The sequence below is a fragment of the Antrostomus carolinensis genome, unplaced genomic scaffold (genome assembly GCF_000700745.2).
Source record: "Antrostomus carolinensis isolate BGI_N321 unplaced genomic scaffold, ASM70074v2 scaffold258, whole genome shotgun sequence".
Classification (NCBI taxonomy): Eukaryota; Metazoa; Chordata; class Aves; order Caprimulgiformes; family Caprimulgidae; genus Antrostomus; species Antrostomus carolinensis.
The window spans coordinates 78,205-99,537 of NW_010330637.1; the positions used below are offsets into that span (position 1 = coordinate 78,205).

Here is a 21,333-nt window from a genome sequence, read left to right on the forward strand (position 1 = left end):
AACAAAAGGATGGTCGTCTCCACAGTGGAGTCTGCAGAAAGCATCTAGATGAGACGCCAAGCCTCCTGAGGACACCATTTCAGCAGGCAGGGAGGCTGGATGTGCCACCTCACTGGGGCTGTGAGGGAAGGGAACATATTAATGGAAGATGGAGAAGGGGAAAAAGCAGCAATCTTCTGGATTGATTCATGCTGGGACCTGAGGGAGGATGAACCCCTGCCCTTCTGACAGAAGTACAAATGTAAGAGATGGAAGATGGATGTTCTTAACCCGTTTTGGCGTCCCCACCTGATTCACTTTTGTGGGATATTCCACTTTTAAGAATACACCTTTACATCCATGCAGAAGTTTTGTAGGTGACTGTGGTAAAAAAAAAAAAAAAAAGGACACATCTTCTCTCTCTTTCTCTTTAAGCAAGGCAAATAACACTATCATATTAAATAACACTATGCTATTAATACAGTAACTGCAACGTTCCAGTTCCAAAGTAAACTCCAGAAATGGATGGCTCTGCAAGGAGCAGAGGCTGGCAGACAGCATGTCCTGCCATGCTCCTGCTCCCATAAAGGAAATTAATGAGGAGAAGTTTCCAAAGGATACTTATTGCATTTCCACTCCAGGTTACTGCTGGGGGAATGGGGAAGATGGACAGACTGATAGTACAACCCCATAAGTTGACTTTCCCTAGGAAATCCAGTGTAATGGTAGATGCTTGGAGTATTCAAAACAGGCTACAGAGGTTTTCATGTTAGGCTGAGGTTTCTAAACTTGGTCTCCCCTTAGGCAGATTCACTTTCCTTGTGCTTGAACTTCTCAAGGCAGAACAGATCAATAAAAATTATGTTCTTCATCGTCTAATCTACAGTTGCTATTTCAGGTGCCACAGCTGCCACCATAAACATCTTTGCAACTACATCTGGGAGAGGTTCACTTCCACAAGTGAATTTTTAGGATACAACATCTTGTAATTAGTTGACTATTTCAGTTCACTATTCTGATAAATAACCTGTCAGACCATGAAAAAAAACTCTTCAGTGTGCTCTACGACTACAGGAGGCAGTTTATCCTGCTTTAAGTTACATTTACACATTCTGCCAGTCCCTGTAGTACACAATGAACATAGCTCTGAGTCATGGGATCGCCTGTCAGCAGACAGAATTGAAGGCACTTTTGGTAATTAAAGGTAATTCACTTTAACTAGATATAGTTAAAGGTCTCTCCAGCCAAATGGATAATAATATAGATGCTAGATTTACCATATCTACAAGGTAGAAATAAAAAGTTCTTAGTCATTCAAAACACACAATAGCCTTCAGTAAACGCAATAGAGTTTTGCATGTAATCCAGTTATCGATGGCTTCTAGTTCAGTAAATTACATATTTATTGTTTGCTTTCATTCTAATATCCAGAAAACCATTTATTTGTTTAAATGCTGCTACTTACTCTTAAAGCTTTTGTTTTTTGAATAGCTGTAAGCAAATACATGCTATCGTCACTGATATTAATAATAAAAATGAAATGCTCCAGTGAGCTGAAATACAAGGAATATTTTACTATAGAAATTGCAGATTTAGGAGCTTTCACCATAATGACTTCACATCTGAATATGGAAACAGATCCATTCTTACATTAAATTTCTCTTTTTAAAAACCTTAGTATATACTGGAATACAGAAAGCTGCAGCAGGTATATCAAAAGAGCATGCATGTGCATTTTCCTCTCCAGCTGGGAGGACCCAGGTTATGCCCTCTGGGAGACATCCCCATGCAGTCTCATCCACATACCCACAACACTGCCCAGTCCCACCCCAGCACAGGACACACGGACACAGGCTTGTACAGCAACATGTCAGGAGTCTCCTTCAGCTACATGTTTGCCCTCATTTCTCCTCGCCCCATCTCACCGCCAGCTAGGCAGGAGCTGAAGCTTTGATTCATGACCAGTATTGACTCCCCATGTCTGCCCTCTTCCCACACACCAGTGCAACTCCCAAGTGTAACCCTCATCTCCCAGCAATCATCCCCATGAGATCCAAGAGGGCCCCATGGAGCCATCTAGAGCCACTCTTAGAGGGAAGAAGCAGTACAGAGGCTCAGAAGCATGCAAGAGGTCCCCTAGGACAAGGCCACCCACTGGATTTGGCTTTCTCTTAAACTGAGACACAGCTTCAGTTTAAGAGAAAGCAAATAGCTAATATTCAACAGGAGATGAGTTCTACAATAAATGGGTCTATTTTAAACATGCAAGATGGTTTTCATGCAGAGCCACCAGTTCTTCCTCTATATTGTTCTGCCTCAATATTAGTATGGATCACTCAGTCCCACCACCTGATATGCCTTTCACAATCCCACACAAGCTAGTGAGGAGTCTGTCTTAGGCTCTTTCCCCATTGCTGGCAAACCAGACACCACAGCGGGGTGACAGGGTGATTAACCTGGAGCTCCCCCATTACTCAGAGTTCTCAGGACTGTGGCTGGATAGGTAGTGCATACCTATCTCTTTGCATCCATCAGATCAGACTATTTATTTTCTGTAAAGCCAGTTCACTACAAATGACAATTTTGCTTTCTTGTAGAGACTCTTTGCAGGTGTTATTCTGGGTTAGAATACAGACAAATGAAAATCCCAGGGTGAAGGCTAATGTGGAAATCCTCCTGAGAGAATCTACCAGGCTATTTAAAAGATGTCAAGCATACAGATGCCATTCTCTTCTGCTCAGAGACACTATAACTGTGACCAGTGAGCCATACTGGGCAGAAAAAGTATTCCCAATGGCTTAAAAGATGAAGGACTTGCTTCTAGAGTAGTGTCTCTGGAGAAATGACATCTTCATCTTATGACAACCACTAAGCCTACTGCAGTCCCAGCTGATGTTAGGCAAGACTAGTTAATATTCAAAGCTAAGCAGAAGGCAAATATATCCGAACCACAAGCATTTCAATAGAGACCACAGTACCTAAAATAGCCACCACTTCGTCGTCCTGGATGACTTCTAGGGATCCCGAGACCACAAAGCAAAGCGCATCAACGCTTTCCCCAGCATGATAGATGAGGTCCCCCGGGGCACAATGGATTGTCTGAAACTCCACAGCCAGGGCTCGCAGGCAGCCGTCACTAGCCAGCCGGAAGGCAGGGTGCTCGTTAAAAACTTTGCGGTTTAGGTGCACACAAATATCTGCTCTCATGTCCTTTGGGCAAATTGAGAGAACCTGAATAAAAGAAAGATGAAAAATAATCAGCTGGGAATATGACACTGGGCCACCGCACGCTTTATGAAACAACTGAATGGATGGACCTTATTTATCCAACTGGGTGGATATTAAGATCCATCCATCCAGTTATTTCACAAAGCTTCTGGTGGGAGTTCTATCTTGAATTGGGGTAGTCTTTTTCTACCCATCTACTGCTTTCACTGTAGCTGAAAGGGTGGTGTGGAAGAAGGGACTATTCTGTTACACCATTCTCATTCCTAGCAGTTTTCACACTTTCTTTCCAGAATTGCAGGTGGCACTACTACGTCCTTTTTGTGGATACCCCTCCCGTCTTGGTGCCCAGACTATCCACCCGCTGCTACGCTCAGTCCCTGCAGGAGCACAGAATGGATGCTCAGAGCTGAAGGAGCTTTAAGACATGCAAAGACAGACCATTCACAATAGAAAACACCACATTTTGCTCACATCCAGAAAATCTAGTTTTCAAAAGTCTTATTGTAGATGACCACTTACCAACACGTATCCAAACATACCTAGGGTTTAGTTTCAGTGCTGTACAGACATATGATGAGTAACCTGCCCTAGAGGGCTTACAGACTAGAAAATCCAAAGAGTTTGAGATTGGAGCAAAAATAAAGTATTATGAAATGTTATGAAATGTAAAGATAAGTGAAAAACTGTCCTGAAAACATTAAGATGTCTTCATAGTGGAAAAATTAAGTAAGATCTTCAATTAAGTTCTTAACTTAAATGGATTTCCCTATCAAAATAGTAACACAAATACACCTGAAGAAAAAAAAACAAAAGCCTGTGCATCTTGTTAAGTTTGTAAACTGTGTGTTTAATACCTACATATCCTCCTAAACACATTAACTTCCTTATAACCCTAAAATGCATGGCAGCTAATTGCACTGAGAAGCATGTAAAACCTTTTAAAGTTTTCCTAGGATAAATAATAGAAAAGAGCACTCTGGAAATCTCATATAGAGAAGACTGCAGATCAATAGTACTGATTAATTTCTCATTATATGGATTAATCTGGCAGCTCACTCTGCAGACAGTGCGAGAGACAGGGACATTGGGTCAATGTGTTGACTACCATTGAATATTAGCAAACAGAAGGAGACTCTGGTAACACTGACTAAGTTTTGAGGCAAATGATCATGTTAGTACTGAAGTAAAGCCATGATTTTCATTTCTGTTTAATGCAGAAGAGGTATAGAACATATTATTGTAAAGTATTACTAAAGGTCCTAAAGCATACAATGGGAAAATAGTAAACAATCTAGTTTAATAATAACATTTAGTCAATAGATCAAAGTTGTTCTGCAGTTCAAAGATGTAATGAACGCAAAAAGATGAAGTAGAAGTTATTCTCCTGCTCTCTGTACTGTGACAATCTGAGGCTGGAAGGGGCTACTGCAACCATCTGCACTAACCTCTTGCACTCATAATTTTCATATCAACCCCAGAATACCTGGTAAAATTATAGCCTAGAAGGCCTTGATTTGATGTTTTCAAATGATATAGTGTAGTTGTTCCAATGGACAGCTGCTCACTCTTTTAAAACATCTGCTGTTTATGAACTGATTTTTTTTTTTTAATTTTCAGCCAACAGCCTGCAGATCTCATCATGTTGCTCAGACAAAAGATCTGCAATCATCTGAAATCTCTTACACGTGTAGGTGATTACAGAAGATGAACAGGTCTTCTCTTGAGCTCATCTTGAATAAACAAAAGAGATGATGGTTCTTCTGCATAACACAATGAAGTATCTCTTTGGAAACTTCCCCACAGCATGAGGTTTTCTCACTTATAACCACCTTCCCAGATCTACTAGATAACTAGTTTTTATTTGATTTAACACAGAGTAAGTCAATTTGGCTTAACGCCATTTTTCTGTAACAAAATGTTGTACAGAACACATTAAAATACCATGCATAAGTCTGTTTTATCATTAAAATTAATAATAAACACATTTGACAAGACATAAACCATCACTTGCATTAGCAATAATGTCTTGTCCAAGTCACTGTTGACCATATCCTGTAGCACATTTCCATAATTTTATTAGCAGCAAATGTCAATTTTACAAACTTATACTTACCTGAGTCATCCCATTTACCATTAGAAATATGGGCATACCTTATTTTTTCCAGTAAAAAACAAAAATTGCTTTTGTGATTGTTTTTGTGATTGTTGCATCTCAGCCCTACTTTGGGCTCAAAAGAAAAAAAAAAAGAGCCCATCTTTATTACAATAAAATAGAAAGATGCCATCTTTCTTCTTTTCAATAGTAATTTAATGAAAAATTCTGCCTTATTTTGTATAATGATTGATGATTTTTAACATTTTTACCTGCTCTTGGGCCTAAATCATGGTTACAAGCTTTTTATGTCCCTTTAATATTTTCAGTAATGGATGTGCTTTTGACTTAACAAGGCCATGAACTATGAATTCTGCTCTTAAGAAAAATATGTGTATTCATACATGATTGACTTCCAAATTTCATCTTTTAAGCTTCCAAACCACAGGAAAAATTGGTTAAACTGTTATAGAGATTGTTACTGTAAGATCTGGAGATGTTCTGGGACACTTTGGGTTTTGTGTAAATTAATTGCATCTCTCGAGAATAACAGCCACTTGGATGCAAAGCAGTATATTGTTTCTTCACAAATACAGAGTTAAATACAGAGTATTAAAAGTGAGCACTCAAAGCATTACCTTTTTATAGACACAACAAACATATCTACCATCACACACTGTAATATGAAGAGATGGAAAAAATTCTGTTGCACAGGAAAAGCCAGTCTTAGAAAGCATAATTCAGGAATTTTCTGATGTCATGATAAAGTAAAGCTCCTAATAACATGTTAATGCATGAAGATATATTGAGAGAACACTTATCAATTAGTACAGCAGTAAATGTGCAATGATCTAAGAGTTAGCCAGGAACAAATATTCTTTATTTCTGTTTTCTTGTCTGCCATGCTGCAAGTACTGAGAACAGAGAATGAAACAGGTGACAACTGAAAGAAATAGTTAATATTAAAAGATTTGGCAAAAGGAGCTTTGACTGATAAAGATAAATGTAGATGTACACAGGGGAAAAAAAGAGCAAAGACAGACAATGTGAATATTCAGCTATGTGTTTACTGTATGCTCCAAGCATGGGACTTGATGAGCTCCAACCTGACTTTGCAGCACTTCTCTCTATGTTTATAAATATCAATGCCATGAATTCAGAAGGCGTCTCACAGATACCACCAGCTTCTCTATTAGTTGTACTGTAGAAAGGGGTTGTTGGTGACACACATTATGTAGTAATTTTCCTCCTTCCAAAGAAGACACATAATGTGATATAGGATCACACAGAAGCATTTGGAAGCTAATGATAAATAGCCCAAAGATCCTAAGAGCAGAAAATGAGAAAAATGAGCACTTCAAACTCAGATAAATATTCTTCTGAAAATGATCCGTTATTGATAATACAAGACTTCAACATTCTTAATGCGAAATGCTCTTACTGAGATCTCAGCATTTTTAAGCAGCATGCAACTAAAAATACACATCCTAGTAGCAACATGGTTGTATGCGAGTCCATATGGTGTACAAACGCACTCACATAGGTGTAAAAGAGAAATTACATTTAAGGGAGAGAATATCCTGTAACAATTTACTGCTTCACTGTTAGGGAAATGCCTCCAACACTTCCTGATAGTAGAACCAAAGTTCAGCTGGGACATTTGTTCTAGCCTGTGTATTCTTTCAGCAGCGTATCAAAAACCACCAAGATAAGTTTCTGAAGAGGAAATTTCCTTAGAGATTTCAAGACCTTTCTCAGTGAAACCTATAGTTTATAAGCAAGGCAGGATATTAGGGCTCTTGACTGCAATGCTTTCCTAACTGATGGTATGGAGCACACAATTTGGAGCAGGCAGTCTGCAGGGACTAGATGCTTGTGCTGCTACAGAAGTTGCTCCTTAATAAATCTGTAGCCACAGACGTCCCAGTCAGCTTTCCCATATGCATCCAAGCAGCATGAAAGAACAGAACCTGCTCAGAACCTGCTAAGTTTAATGCAAAATTAGAGGAGAAAGTCAAATCCTACCCAGAGGAAAATCTTTGCTGGTTGTATAGAAAAGGAGCAAGGCTTCATGCCACACATGAACAGTATACATGTATCCATAAAGACCTGAACCACTACAAAGCTGAGAGAGGAGAAAGTAAAGATTTCTTTAGAATAACACAGTAACAGAATAACATTTATCACTTTGCTTCTCTGTACAGAAAATTAAACCTCCTCAAAGTCAGTGTAAGACAACTGCTGAGGTTTGCCATCATCACCCAGCACGCAGCTGATACAAACCCCAACAAAATGTTACCCAGTGCAAAAATTCAACACTGCTGTCATGTGTAGAGCACCCTATGCCATACAGAAAATGCTGGTGGTGAATTAAAAGTTTGTGGTTGCTGCTAAAAATTGGGAAAGGCAGTAACCAGCTCTGGAAGACTCGCAGGGAACTGGCACAAAACGTCTCACTATCTTTTCAGCTTGAGATCTGTAAATGGGGAATAAAATTCCCAAGGAAGTTCCATCTGACTTTTTTTCCTCTCCCATCCATTTCCTCAGCATGCTCAGGCAGTTTAAGATAAGCCCCTTGAACAGCTCAAAGAACTCTACAGGGAGAAGAGATTATAAGGAACTCAAAGAAAAGCAAATGAATGGAAACAAAAACTGTACAGATTAAGAGTGTGTCCAAACAGTATCTTTTAGGATGGGTTTAAGTATTTTTAAAAAAATCTTCCCCAGCTGGAAAACACTACAGGATGGCTTAGCAAATATTACAGAATCTGTTAAGACTTGTTAACAAAAAAGGGCAGAAGCCAGTGAATCATGAACTCTATCTATTTGAAATTCTCTTTCAGCACACAGGATTTTCACTTTTTCGGGGTTGTAGCTAGGGGATACATTGACTGATATTCAAGCAAAGAGCTTAGACAGTGTTAGCAGTGGAATAATAAGACTGTTTCCTAAATGAATAACTGTAACAAATATTGGAGATACAAAAAAATGTCAACTTTGACAATAAATAAGATTAACTCCTCCAAGTTCTAACCAGTAATAAGCCACAGATAGGTCTTTTGTGCAGAAAGGCCACTTGGGGTTTTCAGACACATTCAGCAGTCATAATCAAGGTCAGTTCTTTCCAGAAAACCACAATATCCTCCAGGCACCTGACCAAATTTTTGGAAGGATTTGGCTTACTTGAGTGTTGAATTCTTTTGCAGACCTGGCTAAAAGTGCTACATTCAGCACTGGCTAGGGGCCAAAGAGACAAAGGTAAGAAAACAACTGGTTGGCAAATCACAGAGTGTTTTCCTGTAATAATCAGGTAATTTTGTAAGCTACTCAAAGGTGATGCATGGAACTCAGTAGTTATTAACCCTGCACTCATTAGGGTAATCTTTAATATATCACTGAATATCTTGGCACTAAGAATTTAATTTCAGCTCTGTTTTAATTGCACTAAAATCCAAGGTCACTTTTATTTAAATGCTCAGAAACCGAGATCTGAAAATCAAGTCTACCAAGTTGAGTTTGGCTTGTTTTCTTGTTAGCAATACATTATCCGAACCAGTGATCAGAATGGTTAGATTTAGCCGTATAGTAACAAAATTAAGCAGTTTTTAACTGAGTAACAAGTGTTAGAGACACTAAAAAAATCCCTAGAAACTGGCTCTTGAGTACATTAAAAACAGTGTTGTCAACACAGAGAGAATCCGGCTGAAGGTCTGAAAAACAAGGGAAGAAGAAGCATCACTATGTCTTTTAAGGAATCAAGGGGTTCACCAGCATAGCGCCTGCTGGTTTGTCTAACGCACTGTGGCACACTGATAAAATTCACCAGTGATCCAAAGTAGCAGATCCCAGGTTGCCTGAGGGTTGTAGAAGTCTCAGAAGTTAAAGGTTTTATTGTTTTCAGTTTTGCTCTAATATCTATCCCAAGCACAATCACCAGATGACCTTCTAATGGGGCAAAGGATAGCAGACTACAGGGAATTCTATCATTAAATCAACTTTTTAGATAAAAGAAAGAAAAATAAACATCAGAAGGAATATGGCATACAAAAAGGAATCTCTCATGTCACTACCTTTTTTGGAGTGATAACTTCTGGCACAAAGGCCACCTTTGCAAGAATGGAGTATATAAATGGATAATTTTATCTTATGCTTCTTCTGGAAGAGGCTTTATTTTCTAACATGCAGCATCATGTAAAGACATTCAAGGGTGAAAGCATTAAGAAGACAGATCTGAAGAAAACTTTCCCCTAGATGTGGTCTCTGGAACTGACAGCCCCTCTGTCAGTTCATTCCCCTGGGTGGCAGTGCTCAGGAAAATGCCTGGGTATTTCTTCCCCCAGAAAATAAGCTCATGCACTGCTCCATAGCCATGGTGTACAGCCTTGGCATTTCCTCAAGCATGACAGGTTAATTGTTTAATCTGTAACAATCCCAAGACAAACACATCCAAGAGGCAGAGATAATTGTGGATAATGTTTCTTGGCTCTGCACAGTGCATACAGGAGGTAAATAATCCATGCCATCCACAAAGGTGAAACAGAAAGCCCCACTGGTGCACAGGCCCCACTCTTGGACCCGTGTGAAGGACAGTGAGAGCCTGACCGTCTCTCCTGCATCCCGCTCTCCAAAGAACCGTGGATTGCAACTGTACCTGGTCCTAGCTCAGCTCTGTGAGGTGAGGGAAGACTTCTTGTTCACCTCGTCTCGATCTGCAAGGAACGACCAACAACCCCGCTTCTACAACGAAACAAAAATACTTGTCCAAATGATTTTTACCTTCCCTTTTCAGCAGGGAATTGTATGTAGCTAATTTTGTAGCTAATCACACCTAATTTTGCAGAAGTTTTCTTTGTAAGTCTTCTATCCCGGTCATCCACGATGAAATCCAACCAGCACTTACAAACACCTCCATGTGATGGGATACCATAGGAATGGCAGCCTGACTCTCCTGTTCATCTCAGGGTATCACTAATTATTACTACAGCTCTTGAAGATCTTATTAACAGCAAACATCACTAAACTGAACTGTTCTTCTGTAGATTAATGTTTAATAAAGTTAAAACCTGTGTTTATATACCATAAATCCATCTCTCCTGTATGAAAGCTTATTGGGTCAGTAGTGAATAGTTTTAATACTCTGTTATTTTCCTATGATTTCCATTTCAGTCACTGAAACGTGGAATTGTCTCTCATTATGTGAATCATCATTGATGCTTAGGTTGAGACTAAATAGAGGCCTTTCTTCTCTTTCAACCTATGGCTTTTCTGAAGGAATTGATTGTTAAAACATGATAGACGTTTATTTAATTGCTTTCTGAGCAAATCCTAAGCCATACAACAGCATAGAGGTCAAGAAGAGAAAATCTTTGGGGTTTACTGACATTTCAGAACATTATCATTAGATGAGACCTTGAGTTAGCTAATGGTTGTTCTGCTTTCATGTATAATGACCTATTTCTTACAGAAGAGCTAATATCTATAAATTTTTCATTTGCTGCCTAGAGATTTCAATAAAAACTGAGAGATTTTAATTCAGTGTGTGTTTCATATATCAAATTATTACTGTAAAGATTTTTTTCAGCTGCTTAAAAATAGTCATATAACAAGAACGTGCCGCTTTTTTTTTACCTCCCTCAAAAAACAGGTTCTGCTGGATGAGAGATACTGTTTGGGCTATAAAGGCATCTTAGTTTTGTAATGTTTTTAGCTCTGCTCATTATTAGATGGATAACCCCGAAACCTGTAGCATTAAACATAATATTTTGTTGTCTGAGCCACTGTTACACCAGGGGATGAGTCCATATGCATGTATTACATATATCATCCCAGCTGTCAGAGGAGGGCTCTCATGTTTAAGTGATTTAAGATTATGGATTAGAGTCCACTTGCTTCCCCTTAAGTAATAATAATAAATATGGTGATGCTTTTAGTGTCATTGTTAATTCCTTATTTGTGAACACTCAGAGAAAGGCTGAAGCACTGTGGTTTGAATACAGGATTTGAAGATGAGCTATTCCTAAGGAGAACAGGGAAGCCAAAATTGTGTGCTTAAGGCATCATCACTTCAGTGTGGGAGAACAAGTCCTCTTCCACATACAAGGAAAACAGACTGGAGCTTTAAAACAAAGTTATGTTCAGGCCAGCTTGCTCTCACAAGCAGCAAGGACCAGATCTTCATTAAACTTCCTCCATGCTACCTTCCACTTTGCCTTCAGTTCCCCTCTCATCCTTACCAGTTTAAGCCAAGATCTTCTTTGGGACTACACACTGAATGTGTCATTCAATAACAGATATTCGAGCTCTGATGCCACAAATCTACACATATTAAGTGGTAGTAATATGTGTAGTGGTAGTAATTCCAATCAAGTTATTAACTTCTGTTTTAATTTCAAGCATATGAATTTAAAATCTTTAATTATCAAACACATGCACATGTGTTTATTTTTACTCCATCAAATTTCTAGGATTGTTCATCACCATAGGAACCTACTGTAACACTCATAAGAAATTTCATTCTTTGTTAGTATATTAATCTTCTTGTTCTTTGAATTTGGATTTTGAAACAAAGCCATTTCAACATGCTGACTGACTGAATGAAATGTATTACAAATTTGTGGCAAATGATATTGCAAAACACATTCCAGTGTGACAATGTAGATATATTTGGAACAGTTTAGGATGTAATACTGTATATTAGGTTTAAAAACATCCTTGGATGATGACAACTGTCTGAACTGTCTGATTGAAATGGAAAAGTTGATAAATTCCTCACTAATTATCATGTGTTATGAGCACACGTGTTTTGCAAGATAATAGGAAGCTTATCGAAAAGTTAATAAAAATTAAAGAGAATAGGATATCATATGATACAAAGATATCTTAGACAGCAGACTGGTCAGAATCTCATTATTTGAGCTTTGAAAACTAGACTGGAAGAAACCTCTAAGGTCATAACCAGGCTGTCAGACAAAGCAATGCAAAGAAGCAATTTAAGACCTTGGGCAGTAATCCTTGATTCCAACCTACATTGGAGCACTACCTGCATTTAGCAGGTCAGTTGCAGGTGCAATGTAGTCGTATTAGCCCCACTGTGTCTGCAGTAACAAATCTGACTTGACTCTCTGTGCCTTGAAGGTCCCTACAGCGTGCTCCCATCCACTTGCTGTTCTACGGTTAGTATAGATGAATTCAGTTTAAATGCAGAGGGTCTTAAAACAGGGCTTGAAGGTGTAATGAAGGAACTAAGGCAAGAGAAACAATCCACTCTACATGACTAGTCTCTGGGACTGTACCTCTGTTTCCATCATTTCTCAGTTGGGATTTACAACATTTTCTCATTTGTTTTGGCAAAGCACATTATAACACCTTCCTGAGTGAAGATAAAGGTAGGAAAGATGCCTGGCTACAACACATCTTTCCACCCTTTTGCTAAAACAAATCCTGACCTTGGCTAAGGTCCTGCAGCTGAAAGCAAACTCCCTGATCCCTACACTCATACAGACCCAGGGATGCTCAGTGAGGACACTACAGGTCGCTGGTGCTGTTGCTTTTGCAGACTTGCAGGCTGTAAGGGATACAAAACACCAATATATTCAAACCAGTGCTCAAGTTCTTACGTTTATCTTGCCTCTGTTCTTCTGCAACATGGGCTTTTCTGGGAAGTTTGATCAGATGCAACTACTGATTCCAGATGCAGAGGTTCCTGAAATCCTTCCACTTTTTTAAACAGGTTTTGGATCCAGGGCTAAGTTTAGGCAAGTCTTTACCAAGGAAAAATTTTTAAAAACCTAAGTCACAGATTTTACAGCCATATTAATTATCTAGCTAAGCAGTCGCCACTATCTTACAGACCAGAGAACACTGCTTACCATGAGTCGAAGATTATGGCTCTAACTGCATTTTTATAATCTATAAAACCGGACATGCGGAAACTATGGAAGGAAATTTCAGTAATTAAAGCATAGGTTCTCCTAATTAACTGCAAAGCATCATTAAAATCTAATGAAACTGTAGTAGAATAATACAGGAGTCTGGCTTAACTGCAAGGAGATAAATGCAAATGAAAGTTGAATTTTCACATGGTTGTGAGTTTACACAATAGGACTGAATGCATTTACAGTGATTTACAATATAAGAGCTCACTTTTAACACTGTATGAATCAGCATTGGGAAGTTAGGGTATTAGTGTATAAAAAGTTAACATATTAAAGAATGTGACATACTGAAGCATAAGAATCAAAGAAATCAAAATCCTTATTACTTAAAATAGTTGTATTTGTCATGGTAAACCAAATTCACAGCCGATGATTAATAAGATAACTGCTGTTGCATGATCCAAGATTAAATTTTTCAGTGTAGAGACTTCATCTTGGCATATCTGAACTAGCAGCATCATCATTCGATATTACGCAATAGATTCAACTGAAGCAAAAACTTCAAAGCTCTGCAATCACTAGACATTTTAAGATATTAATCTGCTACGATGCTCCCTTACCCTCCGTTGGACACTTGCCTTTGAAGTTCTCAGGAGGGAAATCTTCATGGAAACTGGTGCTTGAATGCCTAATTTTAGCTGATGTTTATAGATCCACAGAGGCCACAAAAGCATTCCTGACCTCCACTGACCAAAAATCAATACCTAAAACTCTTCTATCTCACCTACATTCAAGGTATTGCAGGTGAAAACCCTTCCCTGTTACATCAGGTCTCTAAAATATCCAAGGCTAGAGAGACTCATTACACATGTAATGGACAAACAGAGGCCCTGAGGACGATTCACTTGTTCTGTCGTGGCACACAATGACTCATTCTCTGAAGACAACCTTCTCCTTTAACCAGCTTTTGAAGAAACCTAAATTATCAGTCCTTTCTGAGGGCTAAAGTCCTGTAGAACTTATATCTTGCATGGCTGAGTAGAATGTAGTTCCACATTTTTTGTATCTCCCTACCAAAGGCCTTAAGTTTTAGCTGAGAGATTTTAGCTCAAAGAGATCAATCTCTATTGCCATTACATCCTATACTAATTACGCTGATGGCTATGTCGATGTCCTGGGCATCAGAAAAAGGTCCAAACCAATGAAACTCATTTCACTGCAACTCACAGATGCCAATACTTTTCAGAATAATACTGGTGTAGGTTAGACACAAAATTATGTTCTCGAAGTAATTTAAAGACCAATTTCCTGTTGATTTCAATAGATAAGTACAATAAAATCATTTAGTATTTAGGCAAAGACTGGAAAGCGGAAAACATTTACCATAATGAAAAATAAAGGCATATTTCCAAAGCAGCAAAACAGTCCTTTTTTAAAACATCCAGGGTTTGATCCAAACATAACCATAATAATGGAGTAGCATGCAGTTAAGGATTTGTTAGTAAGTTATATGCTGTTACACAGTTCTGTTTCTAAGAAAGTACACAACGGAAACAAACTCTTGCTATCTAAATTGTTACCTCATGTACTCATACCTTCTCTGTGTCAATTCCTTTAGACATGGACCAGGTTGAGACAATATAATCCATGACTCTTTCACTAAGGCCTTTTGGGACTTGATATAATTTTAGGAAATCCCTCACGTTGTTCAGCATCTCATGGTATCGGTTGGTGTTGGCATACATTTGCTGGAAAATGGTGGTGACATTTCCAAAAATAGTTGCATAAAGAAGAGCTGAAAAAAAAAACCAAAGGTAATTAAAAATAAGCATGTATGCTCCAGTAAATGCTCCTCATAATTCAGGCATAACTTCAAATAATTTTATGTATGGTTACAAATTACTGAAAATGCATTGGTGTAAACTGAAAATTTCTGTTTTATGCATACACTGTCACACACATATATGTACAGTTATATATTGAATTTAACCATACAACTCATACAGCCACTCCATCTGCATTAATTTACAAAATCAGTCACACAGATAATGTCCACACACGTAGTTGTTTAAAAATAGTCGGTGCATTTTAACTTTATACCTTATACTAATCCAAACTAATTTTCAAATGTAGCTTCAGCCTGCCAGTACACCTTGAAGGCACTATCCAAAGAATCATGTGAATCTCCTGCAAGATCGGCTCAGCTAGCACGTGCTATGAATAGAGAATACCCTCAGTCCCAAAGAAGAAATGAAATGGAGAAGAAAGGAACCTGGGAAACCTGGCAAGGAGATATCTATACAACTTGGGTCGTGTGTCAATGGCCAAGGTGTGCACAAGAAAGATTCAGAGTGGCATTTCATAGTCCCATTTCACAGACAGCCCCAGAAGATGATTTGGGTATTTCATGTCAACTCTAGATGCCAGTCACTAATGATTCCAAAGAAAAAAACAATAGAAAGTCACAAGTTTACCTCACTGCTGAGGACATATCACTAGATGGACAGTGTACAGAAGGAAACACTACATCAAACTCACTCCTTAAGTTGCCTTCTCTTCTGGTTTAATTCTTCTCTTTCCAAACACACCACCATTACTGTCAAGCTCAGCCAGCTGAGTTGCACAACACCAAAGAATGACATGGCTTATTCAAGAAAATCACATTTTAAGTAAGCCTTTCCAACTGAAAAGCCATCAACCTCAGTATACTACTACAAGTGTGATGCAATGAACACTATTTGATTGAGAACAGTTAGCTTCTAAAGCCTAAATTCAGCAAAGTTTAAATTTTTGCTTAAATGCACACTTTTCCTAGTGCTGTCTTGAATAGTGGTGGATTGAAAGACATTCTTAAAGCCAAGCAAGTCTAAGGTTCCTTATTGAGTCACAATGCGATTACTTTTGCAAGCAAGCCCAAAATTACATTCTTCCATTACACACTACAGATTTTGCAGAAAAGAGAATTATTCTGATATTTCATAACACCAATGTGTGGCACTTTACTTCCGCTCTTGACATTATCAAATACACAGAAATGTGGCTGTCATTTTTAATTATCTTTGCTTGGAGGTACTTTATAGAAGAATGCAGCTATGCATTTCCATATTGCTTTTTTGAAAAACAACTGTAGCCTACAAATGGCAAGAAATAACCTACAGTGAAAAGAAAAATGCTTTCCATCTCTGAGTGCACAACATCTTCCCTCTACACAACACATTTCTCCCTCATTCCAGAAAATTCGCTTTGCTTCACTCATTTACTGTTGTTTATCACCCCTATTTTAGAGCTGACATTTTTAAAGGAACCTGGTGCTTTCCTAAAACCTGTCTAATAGAAAAAAATTATTTCCATTTCTCACAGCACTTTTTACTATGTCCATGTAAAAATTAGATGCTGAAGTCCATCAGAAATACAATGTTTGTTGTTTCATCAAAGTCTTGGGATTTTTCATCTCAACACACAAGATCATATCAAACAAGGTCACACAATGTGTAGCAAAGATGAACATGGGGTTTCTGTTTCAGAAAACACAGCAGATTAACACTCTATGTGGTGTCCAGAAATAAAGCTCTTTGCAAGGGTATGTTTTTTTTTCTTTGCTTTACTGATTGTTGTATCATATCTGCTAGCTACTGAAAGGTTTTCTCTACCTCTGTACCCGTTCAGATATGTACTTCTTCACAGAAAGGGTTGTCAAGCATTGGAATAGGCTACCGAGGGAAGTGGTTGAGTCATGATCCCTGAAGGTATTGAAAAGATGTGTCACTTAGGACCTGGTTGGTGGTGGACCAAGTGGTGGACGTGGCCGTGTTGGGTTTACGACTGAATTCAGTCTTAAAGGTCTTTTCACAGAATCATGGAATCATTTGGTTGGAAAAACCTTTGAGATCATCGCATCCAACCATACCTATCGACTACTAAACCATATCTCTGAGCAGCTCGCGTCTACCCGTCTTTTAAATACCTCCAGGGATAGTGACTCAACCACCTCCCTAGGTAGGCCATTCCAGTGCCTGATAATCCTTTCAGTGAAGAATTTTTTCCTGATATCCAATCTGAACCTCCCTTGGCGCAACTTGAGGTCATTTCATCTTCTTCTTTCACTAGTTACTTGGGAGAAAATATACACACTCGCCTCACTACATCCTCCTTTCATGTAGTTGTAGACAGTGATAAGGTCCCCCTCAGCCTCTTTTTCTTTAGGTTAAACAACCCCAGCTTCCTCAGCCACCCCTCAGAAGATTTGTTCTCCAGCCCCATCACCTGCTTCATTGCCATTCTCTGGACACACTCCACTGCCTCAATGTCCTTCTTGTAATGAGGGGCTCAAAACTGAACACAGTACTGAAGGTGCAGCCTCACCAATGCTGAGTACAGGGGAAGGATGGTCCTGCTGACCACACTGTTTCTGATACAGGCCAGGATGCTATTTGGCTTCTTGGCCACCTGTACACACTGCTGGCTCATATTCAGCTGTCTGTCAACCAAATTTCCAACCTAAATGATTCTATGATTCTATATCAACACCACTCAGAGTATAAGAGTATGTGGATTACAAAAAAAGTCCATACAGATGAATGCCACCCAACTTTTTTGGGTTTTTTTGGTTTGGTTTTTTTGTTGTTTTTTTTTCAGCATTCACAACTCTTTTGGACTTCTGTAGTAGGATAAACATGATAAAGTGTCATTTATTCTAAGTGCAACATTCTCCAGAGTTCTGAAGGATGCTTATTTATCATTAACTCAGCTCATCAGATATGTGAGTGCAGAATAAATATCTCGTCTTGCATCTTCAGATACATCTGAAAATGACTGTGTCTTTAAATGCAAAAAGAAGTCATAACTGTCCCTGCAGCCCTGTCTTTCTGCATGAGTAAAACTTATGCAAGCCTGTAGCTACAGCTAGACTGCATATGCAATTACAATGCATTCAACCCTACACAGAAGACACAGGTTGATTGAAAATGTGACACAGTGCCCTGTAAGTTTGGGAGAAAAGAGACTCAACTCTGACACCTGCCAGGCTGGAAAGAAGCTAAGAATGCCATGGTGAAAGCAGTTTGTCTGAAGCTACTGGCACGTTACCTTCTCTGCAAAAAAATTACTCTTTGGCAAAAACAATTTATAGCAAATATACAGTCAGAAGAGAAATTCTTGTTCTGTGTCTCTTAATATAGGGTCCTGGAAAGTTGTACTTAAAAAGAGTATGTTGGTTCAAGAAATTAGGGATAGAATAAATCATTGGATCAAGCCTACAAAATTGCTGGAAACATTACCCAGTAGTACCTCACTAAGCCAGAATTCACAAGCCTACATGCTGTAGAGTCTGCATAAATGAAACCAGCACTATCCTCTGTTGGAAATCAAAGCCTTCCTTTGCCTCCTATTGGAAATGGTAAAGACACATGGTTGAATTCATCTAAATATTCCACTTTTCTCACAAGTTACTGCATGGAGATCCTTTGGCAAACATTTAAAAGGAACCTACTTACAACTTCACAGCTTTGAAGCTCTGCCTCAAAGACTCTCCTCACTTGTGGTGCGTCCCTATGCCAACACTGGTAGCTGCTGAAACCAGTTAGTTGTTTTTTTGGGGGAGAGTATATTTTTCATAATTTGGCAGGGAAAATCCACCTCTCTCTGTAAATCAGCTCCCCATTCCTATTCTCTATATGATACCTAAAAAAGGGGGTCCTTTAAAAAAAAGCTGATATTTATTGTTTTGCAGGTCTTGGCATGCAACAAAACAAGTTTGTGCTGATAAGGAAATAATAAATATATATATAAAATCATTCGCATTGCATTTGTTACACTCATTGTGACAGTCCTCTAGAGGGAAAGGGTCCTCTGCTTGGAGGGTCTACTGAGAAGAGCTTAGTCAGGCAGCTAAATACAAGTTACCTGCCTTTCCTTTTCCTCACCCAGCTTTAGGTCGAGGTAATTGCATTAGCTGCAAATATGACAGAGATGGGACAGAAGGTGAGGTGAGATGTCAGCTCAGGAAGCCAACAACCTCCAGAGCCCATTGGATCCCCTATGCCCAGATGCACATGTGAAGGCACATCCACACACACAGACATGCTGGTGAGCATCTAACGCTGCTCTTGCCTCTCTCAGTCTTTAAAGGTTTAAGACTCTTCATGAATGATCATTATTGCCTGTATTTAGCAAACAAAGACTTCTCAGAGCATCCCTATTTACTGAGCAAACACTGAAGCGCCAAGTGGGAACCTTCTCCCTCACTTTTGAAAAACCAAAGGCAGAGGAATACAACCGAAGGCATTTCACTTTTGCTATATTTTAACTATTTTTGGCAAGGGGAATTGGCAGTAAAGATCATTTGCAAAAGGTTCTGAAGGAAATAAAATACTATGCCTTTCCTGACAGTAAGAGGATTTAAACAATCTCTAAAGAAATCTCTAAAGGTATCTATACACTTCAATAGTTTAACTTTAGTCGCTCCGTTTATAAGAAATGGGAGAGATGGTGCTACAGAGGTTGAAGGTGAAATTACTTTACCCAATTCCTTGAAATGACCAGTTAGGTCAAACTGCATTTATTCACTTTCTCTGTAAAGCCTCACATTTCTCCAGACATTTCCTGTTATGTTTCTACACTCATGCAACGCTCATTTATTTAATTGTCCTGTGTGTCTAAATCTAGAACAGCCTTCACTAGATTTCATAGAGAATAATTTGATATAATGATGCAGAAATATTTTTTCTCAGTCCTAAAGGTGAGGTAGGTGGTTCAACTGTTATTTTAATTTCTATTTTTACTCTTCAGTGTTGAAAAATATCCCCTGAATTATATACAAGGATATAAGTGCTATATATTTTTATACATAAAATGTATGTTACTATATTTGTACACACATAAAACAGTTTTGAGTGATTTAGCAGCAGTGTTACGTAAATCTTTATGCCTGTTTAAAAACAAGGAAATTTATAAAAAAAAGAAAAGACTTAGAGTTACCTAAATTATTGAAGACCATTTAGATCTCTTATTACATCTTATTATCCTGACTGTATGCTAAATATGTCCAGATAGGAACATCTGCCTTTAAGAACTGAAGGCTTGATTGAGAGATCTAATTTTCCCTATGGTCTGCTCTAGGCTAATGTATTATTAATCTTAACATATACAATGTATCTTTAGACTATAACTGTAAGGAAGATGATATGCCTTGATCCTGGAAGAATATAGATACTTATTTTTTGCATGCTGAGGCTAGCTGCAACTTCTTTAATTAATTTTTTGAATTTAGGTATTCTTTCAAAATTATTAGATTAATATTATTAAAGCTTTATCATTCATGAGAGATGCGATACAAACTCCAATATATAGATACTAGATATAATTAGATATAAACCCACTACCGAAATATTTGATTTATTATTTTAAAAGCAGAGTAGTTTGCTGTTACTCCCTTCCACCTCACTTTAGTATATCTGATTATATTGCAAAACATTTGCAGGTGCTATTCAGTGTGACACCTGCCAGCACAGTGCAGTGTCCACCTCTGAAGTTCAACAGCCTCACTGAGATGGTGCAGCAGCATCAGGCTGCTGCTGTCACAATGAAGAGCTTTATTCAAATTCATCAACTTTATTCAACAAAGCGTATTACTTGGAAGAAAATAATCCTTCTGAGCCCCCCCCCCTTACCACTGTTTTACAGTACTTTTTTGATGCCTGCCTCGTCCCACCCCTCAGCCTCTGCCTCCCCCACTCAGTCCTGCAGTGACACACCTGCCTGGCAGCTCTGCTTGTGAAAGCACCAACACAACCCCACGGTTTTACAGGTCTTCAAAAGGCCAGTTTTAATTTTGAATTCTCAGCCCCAGTAAAAATTGTGCTGTTAAAATACTCTCCCCCATTCCAGTAATGCTGACACCAGTTTTACAGCGGTGTTCAATCAGTGTCCTAAATACCATTACTCCCCATTTACAGGGAGGGGATATCAACACCAAAGCATACCAGATGTCATATTTTACTTCCAAAAGTGCCCAAAGTAAAAAAACCTCTTTCCTCCAATTACACTTGCAGTCATATTATTGTACTAATCCTGTGCCACATAATTCAATATATTTATCCTTCCATAAACCCCAACAATGCACTGCTACAGCCACTTTGCGGAGGAAAATCTAAGGGGCAAAGG

General features: G+C 38.6%; 1 protein-coding gene across 1 annotated transcript in view; it reads right to left on the reverse strand.

Moving 5' to 3' along the window:
• Nucleotides 1-14,968, reverse strand: part of LOC104528815 (potassium voltage-gated channel subfamily H member 5) — a gene marked incomplete at its 5' end in the record, with an annotated part of 50,790 nt that extends 35,822 nt beyond the window's left edge. The window contains 2 exons of the mRNA XM_010172943.1: nucleotides 2,958-3,210; nucleotides 14,769-14,968. Coding sequence (XP_010171245.1) covers nucleotides 2,958-3,210; nucleotides 14,769-14,968 — 453 coding nt within the window. The remainder of the gene's footprint in view (nucleotides 1-2,957; nucleotides 3,211-14,768) is intronic.
• Between the last annotated feature and the right edge of the window lie 6,365 nt (nucleotides 14,969-21,333).